At 42.6% G+C, this 12,182-nt stretch overlaps 1 protein-coding gene across 3 annotated transcripts in view; it reads right to left on the bottom strand.

Annotated features, from left to right (window-relative positions):
* Nucleotides 1-12,182, bottom strand: part of tmem178bb (transmembrane protein 178Bb) — an 88,561-nt gene that overhangs the window by 46,683 nt on the left and 29,696 nt on the right. For 2 of the 3 annotated variants that reach the window (XM_029160812.3, XM_029160811.3), the window contains exon 4: nucleotides 5,695-5,808. The exons of the other annotated variant lie outside the window; for it this stretch is intronic. In XM_029160812.3, the coding sequence (XP_029016645.1) occupies nucleotides 5,695-5,808 (114 nt within the window). The remainder of the gene's footprint in view (nucleotides 1-5,694; nucleotides 5,809-12,182) is intronic. 3 annotated transcript variants of the gene reach the window in all.

Raw genomic sequence — 12,182 nt, 5'->3', positions numbered from 1 at the left:
CACTAAACAACTTTGACACAGTTGGGTTGAAATCGACACTTTGCTCGACACCATTTGACACAGTCAGAACATCGACATCTGCTGTTTGTGTATGAGAACTGCATCAGGGAAAACTAACCATCAAACCCTCACTTATATGTGGTTGTTTATGGTCCATGTATTATTCTGAAATAAAAGTAATTTAATCAAAGTTGTGTAATTGTGTTTCTCTATGGACCCAGACTGACCCAGACTCAGAACCACAGCCTGTTTCAGCCACAGAGCACCAGCATGCCACTGCAACAGCACCCCGGCCCGTCCCTGCACCTCAACCTGTAACCTTGACTACCAGTCCGCAATCTGCCCCTGCCTCAGCCTTAGTCTCACTGTCTGTACCAGTCTCTGCTTCACTGCATCCCTCTGCAACAGAACCCCGGCTCATCGCTGCTACTGATCAACAGGGTCTTGCTGCAGACTCGCTGCCAATCACTGATGCCTCGACTACCAGACTTCGGCCTGCACAACTCTGTGCTCTTCAGACTGCTCCAACCACTGCATCGAAGGTTGCCCCAATCATGACTCTACAGTCTGTCGCCGCAACCTCATGCCCTGCCCTGAAGTCACAGCATGCTGCTGTCCCCGTCATCCAGCCACACCTGACCTGGGCTGCACCCGTCACCTAGCCATGCCGGACCTCTGCTGCACCCGTCGCCGAGCCATGCCGGACCTCTGCTGCTGTTAAGCCAAGCCCTTACCCTGGCAAGCCAAGCATCTGCCCCAGTTCTGGTTCCTGTTGGTCCAGAAGCGACCCTTCCTGTTCCTGTTGACTCGGTAAAGGGGACCCCTCTAGCCCTGGTTCCTATTGGTCCGGAAGCGTCCATTCCACCCCTAGTTCCTGTTGGTCCGGAAGCGACCATTCCAGCCCTAGTTCCTGTTGGTCTAGAGAGGATCACGCCTGCCTTGATTCCTGGTGGTCTGGAGTTGACCACGCCTGCCCCTGTTCCTCGCGTCTGGAGTTGACCACGCCTGCCTCGGCTCCTGGGGGTGCGGAGGAGACCTTGTCTGCTTCAGTTCCTGTGTTCTCTGCTCCCATGTCTGCAGATGCTCTCCCCAGTGTTACTGGTGGAGGTGCCTCGGCTGGTCAGCTTCTCCCCTCGAATCCTGCACCCGCAGAAGCTCCCTCATGGATTCCTGAACGCTACTCTGCCTCAGCTCCGTTCAGCTCTCTAGTTCCGGGTCCGGCCAGCACATCACTGCTGCCCTTAGAGATTGAAATACAGTAGAAGCAGCAGCAGCTCGTGCTAAAGCTGGAATCTGGGAAGCGGCTGTTGCAAATGAAGATGTGCATCGTGTGAGAAGCGCTGTCTCATCGCAAGTAACACATCCGTGAACAAAAGATTATGTGTGATACCAAAATAGCTTGGCGATCAATTCATGCACCCGTCACACCACTACCAAACCCTACATGACTCAAAGCATCCCACCTGGAGGACAGTGTCTGAAACGACAGATACACACAACAGGTTTGTGCGCTCACAGGATAAGCATGCCTTCATCACCAATCATATATATCCCATAAGTCCACAAGTTAATCCACCAAAACAAGAGACGGATCATATTTATACCATTAGAGAATCAGCAAAGACATTATGGTTACCATATGTGGATGCTCCAGTGAGTTTGATGATGCTCCAGTGAGCTTCAGAGCATGGCAGTCATAATCCCTCAATGCAAAGCGCGATTTGGGGCTCACACACAGTGAAAACCCGGACCTCCTGTGAAGAGCCTAATACATTCTGCTTGTTGAACTGCAGGACAGGACAAAAAAACGAAGAGGATATGTGCAGTCACTAATCACTAATCACCAGTAATTGTGGAGAACGCCCAGGCAGAGAAAGCACAAAGCTAAGAGAACTAAGTGATGTTCTCATGGAGATCCTGGTAGCAAAAAGGTTATCTTCCTGGCCTGGCCTATTTTGCCACCCCTAGGGGAATAAATCCCATACAGTAGAGAAACTACCTCCAGGCCTACAGGAGAAGTGGCTTTTTTCTGGCTCTTGATACAAAGAAGAACATGGTGTGACTTTCCCCTCTTTTTCGTTCTTTGTGGACTTTCTTTATGGTCAGGCAAAGGTCAGAAATGATCCATGTGTCACCATATAAAACACTTTCCGGAAGACAGATGCTACAGCAACCACACAGACCAAAAAGACAATCCCACACGACACTGCCCTGTCCACAATAAAAATCATCCAGTAGCCAAATGTAGAGCCTTCAGGGCGAAAACATACAAAAAAACACAGAAAAAAACATCCTGAAAGAAAATAAACGATGCTCTAGGACAGCGGTCACTAACAGCCGGACCACAGTCTGGATCCGGACCCAGAAGCTGTCCCATACGGACCTGGAGCTACAGACCAAACCAAACATTTGGATTTAGATTCTAGCGGGGCACCTTAATTTTAACCAGCACAGCTATTTACGGTAGTTATTTTGTGGACGCAAGAATGCATTGGCCAGTTGAATGCAAAGTAAGCGATACCATGTGACTTCACATAGCCAATCAATTCTGTGGATCACAGGTGGTAAATTTTGCGACTCAGTACCAGCATATGAGAGAAAGTTTAAGGTTGCAAGGGAATTAATAAACACGGTGATAACATTTGCGTGTAGCTACTGTAGCAAAAACCAAGGGAGATAGAGAGAGGGAGAGGCACAGACAACAGAGAGGGAGAGGCAGCTTTGCCGGATCTATGGAAAGTAGCCCTGTACATCTTGACCATGTTTGGCTTCACACACAACTGCGAGGCAACTTTCTCCACAATGAAGAAATCCTCGCCTAGGGCGCCACCTTCTTGGGGGGGGGCGCCGCTCCAAGCCTTCAGAAAAAAACATGTAAACGTGGAGGAGAAGGGCGCAAAATCACAATCTCGCCTAGAGGACCGAAATACGTTTGCATAGTCGCCATTGCGAACCGGGCAGGGGGTGCGTGGTTGCAAACCGTCTAAAATGTGTCAAAAGTGTGAGGCACTGCTCTGCGATGCATTCTGACACCCCTCACTCACCTATATTGCCGCTGCCTGGATCCACAGGACTGTGGTCGAACTGAAGTAAAGTCTGCAGTAAGAGTGGATTTCCTCTGTCCTGCTCCAAGGTGTGTTTGGTGCACGTCTTCCCTTGGGGAGAGTGCTCTGTCAATATGTATGCCATCCTTGACGATCAAAACCACCGATCACTGGCTCGTTCTGAGTTCTTCCAGCTGTTCGGAGGTAACCCATCATCATATCTGACCCATCACCATATCTGACCCATCATCATATCTGATGAAGACATGTGCTAGTACAGTGGAGATGACAGGCAGAAGCAGTTGGTTTCCAGATTGAAGCAACACATGGAAGCATGTGTTGTGTTTCGACAACATGATGCTCATGTTTTGAAACCTATGCCTGTCAAAGGAAAGCTTGGGTTAAAGCTGTTTGAGTGTACTGAGAATAACGATAAATGTGCCATGTCATTTGAAGACAAAGCTTTTCTTAGCATCATACAGAAGGAGGTTCATCAGGATGAAACAAACAACTGAGTCACCCTATTGCCATTTAAGTCACCTTGTCTCCCACTTCAAAACAACAGAGAGCAACCAGTGTCCTGCCTCAGTTCATTAAGATGCACCCTCAGTAAAAACCTGGGATGAAACAACAGTTCTCCTTGATGAAAAAGCTGTTTGAGAATATGCATGCACCACCAGTCCAAGATGGCCAGGAATGCTGGTATCTGCCCATGTTTGAGGTGTACCACCCACAGGGCCATATTTGACTCAAGTACCCAACATCATGGCATGTCTCTCAACTCAGTGCTACTGACAGGGTCTGATCTAAACAATACTGCTATAGATTGACTTTGTTTGAGTGAGAACCTTCTCTGTGATGCACACCTGCCGGGGTTTGAGTGTTGTTCATCGGGGGAAATTGTGCTTTTTGTATGGCTGCGCAATTATTAAGTAAGTGAGTGACGCAGATTACACTTAGATCAAAGAAGAGATTGATTTCCAGGAACTGGTGAGCATGGTGCAAAATCACTATAACCGAAACCTTCTGTGATTGTTCAGCATTTCAAGTTTCATTTTCATTCCCGCAAGCATGGAGTTTCAGTAGCTGCGTTTGTGGCGGCGTTAAGGCCGTTATCTCAACACTGTGAATTTGGAGCCACGCTGGACGACATGCTACGAGACAGGTTGGTCTGTAGCACAAACAATGACAGAATGCAGCCCCGATTGGTAACAGAAACCACACTCACATTTAAGAAAGCACTGGAGATTGCTCAGGCAGTAAAAACAGCAGCTAATAACACAAAGGATATCCCACAAGCTAATGGCAGTGGTCAGGCAAGGACTGTTTTATCTCTGCAGAGAAACAAGGCCATCCAGTAAAGGCAGTGGAATTTTATAGATGTTGGGGACCACATTTTAATAATGACTGTGGTTTTAAAGAAGCAACATGTCACACTTGCCATAAAAAGGGACACATTGCAAAGAAATGTAGAGGTGCCAAGATTTAGAAGTCTGGTGGTAAATTCAAGTTCACAAAGAGTACACATCATCTACAGGAGGAGGGTAGTGAGGTAGTGAGCCCATTTGTGCCACACTGCAAATAAATGGTAAACACGTAAAAATGGAAGTAGACACTAGTGCCTCAGCTTCAGTAATCAGTCAAGCCACCTATATCAAACTGTGGAGTGAGCTGGACAGATTGCAGCAGCCGGAAGAGCTAGAAAAAATGCTAAATGTTTACTTAACGTGTACTAATAATACATATTACAATTGCAGTTGATATGAGTTCTGAAAAGTATATTACATTAAACTACACCTGTACTAATAGCCTGTGGGTAGTACACCAATAGTTTAGTTGTTCATTTGTGTATATTTAGTTGCTTAGAAGTACATAATTAGTGTGTGCATGAATATATAGTATACTAATAACACAAATTGACAGAAGTTTTTAAAACTATACTATAATAAACTACAGGTATACTAATAGCCTATATGTAGTACACTAATAGTGTAGTTTATAAGTATAGTTAATAGCTTAGAAGTACATAATTAGTATGTGCACATTTAAAGTTAAAGGTAATAATGCCTATCATCTGGTAAGACCACTGTGTTGATTTAAAAGTCAAATACCGATATTTGCTATTCCGGCTTATGTATGAGCAAACACATTTCAGTAGCTTTGTAGCTCAGTAGGGAGAGCACAGCTTAACAAGCAGAAGATCTGAGGTTCAAGCATCCAGTTGTCCTTGAAAAACACACTTCGTATTGCCTCCCCAGTGGAGGGATTAAAATACAAAGATAAAACTTTCTAAATGTGGGCTCAGTAAAGTTTAAATATTAATATAAGTTAACATATATCTCATAACAAAAGTAGCAGTATACTGTAGGTATACTAATAACCTGTATGAAGTACACTTGTAGTTTAGTTGTTCAACTTGTAAAAATAAATCTAATCTTGTGAATCTAAACTTGAGGTAAACTAATAACAAAAAATAATTTCAGAATGAACGGACTCCACTAACGTCATACTGTATTATGCAGTAGCATGTTTATAGGCGTTTTTCAGAGCAACATAACATTTACGTAGCCAAAGCATTCCCATATGAAAATAGATTGATAAATGGTAGATGTTGGCACAGAGGTCAGAGAAGATACTGTAGCAGACTTACGGAGGGAATGCCACTCATCCTGCCTTATCGTCTTGGTGATGTTGTATGAGAGGTTTTTGGGTATTGTTGCCGAGGAATAGTGATACTTGATGTAGGAGCACCTTGCAATGGATCCTGCAAAAGAGATTTTTTTTCCTGTGTTAATATTAAAAAAAACATGTAGGCCACGCTGATGACAAAAAGCAGGACTGTCTGGAACATTAAGATAACATTTCCATTAGTCAAATACATAGGCACTGGAAAATTTCTTCATCCTCCCCTAAATAATAGCAATTAAATATAGATACAGTATACTGTATATAACTTTCTGGTTTCACATTTTTTTTAAATTACCTGCCTAATCTTTAGGAGATGCAGAAGTGTCCTGTGTCCTAAAAATGACATTTTTTATTCCTACTGAGCATCCAGCAATACAATAAAACAAAACAAGTCAAAGTATGTAATCATTTCCAATGATGGTAGAATTTTAATTAAAAGCCTTCAATGTAGACCATGAGATCTGCAAAAAAAACTCACACATTAACTTGGGAGATTTGATAGCTTATGTTGCATTGAAGTAGATTTCATGTTATGGGTTTTTTTGTTTATATTTAATTTACATTAACATTTTTTTATGTAAAGTCATAGCCAGAGAAAAAAAGACATTTGAGCTATATTTTCTCTTTTGACTGTCCATAGTTCAACTGCTGTTTGTTACAATTACCACCTATGTGGTTGTATAGGCCACAATGGTAAAAGTTAATGCACTTTATGTGTGTTGCATGTTGTTGCAGAAGAAGACAACATGTATTTGTAGACAATGAGTGAGTACAAAATCATCTTCCATTAAATGCTTAGGTGGATTTCAACAAACGCATTTGAACCTCAAATAAACCCCTTAGGGTAGTCAAGGTGATACGCCTCTTAAAAATCCTAAATGTGTCATATAATCATTTTAACAGACTCACTTAGTGTTTTCATGTATTTTTTTATATTTAGAAAAATGTTGCTAAAATCTTCTGATTGTTATGTCAGACACACATAGGAACTAGGATCCCTGGTTGGTAAAGCTAAACTAATCTGTGAGTAATCAAGCAACATACCCAGAAAAACTTGACAAAAACAACTGACCTGAAGAACAAACACACCAGGAAACATATCAGGCCATTATAATACAGAGGGGTAACTCAGTAAATCATAAATACATACCAAAAAACTATATTAAACTAATAATTTAATACAATAAAGAACAAAGCAAACTAAACCAAAACCTTAACTCTCCCCTAATTGACTACCACTTACTGCATAAAATGGTAGATTTTCTTCAAGCACACTTTTTTTACCAGGCTCGGAGACCATCCACCACCACCAGTAACTCAAAACTTAACAGAAACAAAAAAAATTCAAAGTGTGACATTACAAAAGAACTAAACGTGCGCACTACAAACATAACTGAAGCCTAAAGAATATGAGAATAAACCAAATACGATTAATCAGAGAAATTTTTACGTGAGCTGTGTGGCAGTGCATGCAACCATCACAGTCAAATGTAGGAAACATCGACCATTTCTGTGTCCAGTTTTTTCAAATATACATTTTGTGGTTAGGTTATATTAATGTGCTGCCAGTTTTGAAAAGACATTTGGAGCTTGGATGTAGTAATAAGGAAGGAAAAAGTGAAGGCCATAGATATCGCCTTCTGGTCAGACACACCCAGGTCATAGACCTCTAAGCCTTTAAAGAGGGCTGAGTCAGTATGACAAGGTCTAGAGTAATGTATGCAAGTATGGAGGTTTACATTTGATCATCCCAATGGATAACGGCCACCCCCCCACCCAGTGCAGTGGCCGTTCTCTACAGTAGCGCTGAAGACAGGCTTCATTGAGTGACGACGTAAGCCTTTAATTGTAATTAATTACAATTTGACAGCAAAAGTGGAGACGAAAAATTCCCTCTCTAACAAGAAAGAAACCTCCAGCAGAACCAGGCTGGATCTGCCTCGACCAGTTGGGGTGAGGGGAGAGAGAGAGAGAAAAGCACGGCAACAACAAGAAGCAACAACAGAGCACAGGCGGGGTGGCTGGATCGTAACTTCCCATCACATACACAAGCTCTGTGTCCGATGAGACCTGTAGGTGAGGACAGAGTGGGGGAGAGAGACTTCTGCAAGAACAGACCCTAAGTGAGCAAGAAAAATACTACAAACCTGCAGAAACTGGGGAGACACAGAGCCTCGCAATGTGTACGTGGCCACCATCTTAATCTCACAAAAAAGACCATTACATGTACATGTTACATGCCCTCCCTCAAAAGAGGAGGAGGCCTAAGAGACAATCTATGTTCCTATTGGCATTACTCAACCTTCAGATACCTCACAACTAGGCAAACACACACTGATTTTGATCTCTTGTCTGTTTGTGATTGAGAATGAAAAATGTTTTTAAAATGAATTTAGAAAATGGTGCTGCTTGTAATTTTAAGCCAACTGTTTGTTGTGGCTGCTAACATTTCTAACAAAAAAGCAAAGTGATTTATATTTTGACATATCTGTGAATCATGGTATTGAAGAGGTCCACTTAAATTTAAATACACTTCCTATGTTAGCATCTGTCTAGATGACAAAAAAATTAAAAAATGCACACACAAATTGAGTAAAATCATTGTTTGTACTTTGTGATCCCAGTACTAAGAAAGGAGAACATCTCAGGGGCAAACCGGAGCCAGCTGCTGTGGCCTGTTTGATTTGAGTACTACTTTAGGGTGGACAGTTCTCTGCCAGATGGGAGGACTTGCTACAGTTCAAGCCCTGCATGGCCTCAATTTTGTGTGACCCATTTCATGTCTCATCGTTCCCTCCTCCCTTCTTCCACACCCAGACCCATTGGATTACAACAGATAGCGGCCAGGAAAGCAGTACAGCCATCATGCACGGGTCAGGAGGGCGCTGGAGGCTGTATCAGTTTGTAGGGAGTCAGAATACAGCACTACAGTATATTTACAAATGTCACAAAAATGTCTTTATTTTTACCTCTATTTTTTACAGTGACGTTTATTTTATGCTGGAAGCTTTAAATGAAAAATTATCTGCAGTGCAAGGTACTTTAGTGGGATCTGTTTGTACAGTAATAATGCAATATGGTATTTATAATTTTTCATAATATATATATTTTTTAAATAATTTTCATAATTTTTCACATAATAATAATTATGTGTTACAGTAAAACACCCACTGCCTCTGTCTAAAGCTTGTAAAAGGGCTGCAGGTAGGTGATCCTTGGGATAACTGTTGTCTGATATGTACTTACAGTAGATGTCACTAAACGTCACATGTCACATAGAAGACACACAAGAAGCTGCGCATAGTTCCCATACATAGTCTACAGCTTTTAAGTTGTTCAACACTCCTAACGCCAGATTAACACTTGTTAACATTCCCATAAATCCGTTGTACCTGTACAATGACAAGTTCTATTCTGTTAATGCACCACAGCCTGATACAGTGGAGTCCGACTGTCAGTGTCACCAGCCGTGCCATAGTGTGCCACTTTATGGAACAAAATTAAAATCAAGCCATAGTCCTTGTCAATTCCAAAGATCATCTGTATATTACTCTTACTTACTGATGTGTATGTTGTTTTGTACGGAGACCCCAAAAGGACATGAAGAAAAAAAAAATAGTGGTGAAAAAAAAATAGGTGAACTATCTCAGGATCTCGCAAAACTTTCTCGGGATCCCAAGATAGTTATCCTGTTTTTTTTTCTATCTCGGGATCTCGCAAAACTTTCTCGGGATGTTTTGCTATTGTTAATCACTCTACACTACAAGGCAAATTCATAGGCAGTGCCAGCAAAAGACACTTCAACGGGTAACATTACAAGTACTGTAAGAATAACTGTGTGAGGAATGTGAGCAAAAGGCACACATTGGGAAGATCGTGATTTTGCGCCATTCTCCGCCGCTTTCAATTTTTTTAAAGAAAGGTTTTTTATTCACAGAGCCTTCTTTGCAGTATAATGTTACTACTACTTTTATAGCCGACACTATGTACTGTCCTCACAGCGCATGCACTATATGTTGCTAAACAGTCAGCAAACAGAATAAAAAATGTTCATACAAGGCATTTGTTTCTTGCATTATATTGTAAGTAAGTCGTGAGCTACTACAGTTTCTCCTTCTCTCCTTCAATGGTTGACGCTTTGGTAGCGTCCCTTAGGAGGTCTCCGTAGCAAACGTGGAGGTCCTTGGACAAGCCCAGCCACGCAGAAACCATAACTCTGACGAAAATCAATGCAGACACATGGAACTAAAAAAAACCCCTGGGGCTGGCTGGATATGGCAAGATTGTTCTGTCACAAAAATGGCAGAACTTAAAAGGTGAGGACCCAAACGCACAGCTCAGAAACAGGAAAGAAAAATAAGGTTTTAATGATGACGGTACAAGAACAGCAGTCTACAGGGTGGTTGGACAGGCAGTAGTCAGAACGATAAATCCAAAACTCCAGCAAAGGTACACAAGGGCAAGACAGAAGCAAAAACAAAAGACAGGCATAAGTCAAAAACCATAGATCTAATAGTAACTGCTGGAAGGCTGAACAATGGTACGTGAACAAACAATCTGGCAATGGACGAAGATAATGCTGAGGTTTAAATACTCTGTTCATTACTGATAGACTGCAGCTGATGAATCACATTTACGGATAGTAAAACTGAACAGAACTAAGGCAGACAGAAAAAATAAAACATTAGATACCAAAATAAAACAAGAATTGAACATGAATCCTGGACAGGATGCTGTATCCTTGATACCCTGGACATGAACCTCCTTGTACATATTGTTGGGGGACCTCATCTGTATAATCTGTTATTAACAGAATTAATATTAAGGTCCCACATGCTCAAACAAAGGAGGTACTGCGACCTGCATGTACAGTAAGAAAGGAATACTATCAGGAAAAAATGCATAGATTGCCACATGTGCAGTGTGCAGATATTATGTGCTCATTTCAGTTTAAAGGCAAGAAAAGTCTTGATTAAACCAAATGAACTATCTTGTAAATAAACAGCACTGGGAATCTGCAACTGCTTCTGGTCTTACAAACAATGTATGTTGTTTTATATCAGTGATAAATATGACTGTTACAAACTGCCCCGGTACCAGTTCCTAACTGGCGGTGCTGGAAAAGGGTGAGGACCCAAAGACAGGCAGACTGGCAAAATGTTTAAGGACAAAACAACCAAAAACAATCTCATACATTAAAAACTAAAACACAGGGGCTCGGAGGGAAAAAACACAGGCATGAAAGCCTGGCTCACAAAAAGATATAACAAAGGAATTAAACTGCACTAGATCAAAATCCAAAGAATACATAACCTGGCACATGAGAAGCAAACAGAGCAACAAACACTGTGACATGGCCTGGCAACCGGATGAGTGCATGCGGTGGTGTATATGAGCAAAGCAGAGGGGAAGATACAGCTAAGGGTAACGAGTTAATCAATCCAGGTTGCAGGGGGGAAGATCAGGGAGGAGGTGTGGCCAAAGTCAAGGGCCGGAACAGAGGGAAGACCAGTGAGGGAAACATAGCCAGGAATGGGCTGAGGACTTTGACAGGTGGGGCTTGATGAGACAGGAGAGGGGTAGAACCCAAATGCAATGACCCAAACTCAGTACTGAGATGAACAGTTAATTTATTGAGCATATAACATAAAAACATGCAGGGAGTCCTGACTCACCTGATACACCCATTGATCAATCAGAGGCCCACAAGCCTGATCCTGAACCCATGCAGTTGGACTGCTCGAGACTGTCGCAGGCCAAGCAGCATCGACGACGGGAGATGGGTCAGGTAAAAGGGGAGGCTCAGTAGGCTGGATATGGTCACTGTCCAGCCGTTCTCTTTCTCAGACCCCCAGTTTCTCGTTCACACTGGCTGGCTCCCCGCCACATAGCTGCCACATTGGAACCTAAACGGGTTTCAGGTTCTCATTGACTCCGACAGACTCCAGCTTTATTCCTGCCAACCTGGTCCATCGCCTGTGTCTCATGACCACTCCCATGAAACACCGCTACAGGTGAGGTTCCTTAACAATATACTTCACACTATCACTCGCTCCACTGCTCCCATATGTGTTTCTGTAGAAAATCATGAAGGGGGGGATGTGTTTTATTTGATAAACTCTGTCAAACAGCTAATAGTGTTGGGCCTACCCCTAGACTGGTCATCGTTCAAGATACTGGGATAGGGCCAGCAATGTCTTTCCTCCTGTCTGGCCTTATTGGGATATGTTCTCTCCCCAGGTCAGATAACTATGGACCCCATCAAGGTCAAAGCAGTGGAGGAATGGCGTACTCCCACATCGCTCAGTGATTCCTAGGATATGCCAACTTATCAACACTTTATTCAAGGTCACAGCCAAATAGCGACCCCTTTCTACAAGGTAACATCCACCAAAACCTGTTTCCTCTGGACCCCCGAAGCCAAGCTGAACTTTAGGGACCTCAGGACCA

This window comes from Betta splendens, chromosome 9 (assembly GCF_900634795.4).
Source record: "Betta splendens chromosome 9, fBetSpl5.4, whole genome shotgun sequence".
Lineage (NCBI taxonomy): Eukaryota > Metazoa > Chordata > Actinopteri > Anabantiformes > Osphronemidae > Betta > Betta splendens.
The sequence above is the reverse complement of the archived record's forward strand: the minus strand, read 5'-3'. Positions and strand labels throughout refer to the sequence as shown.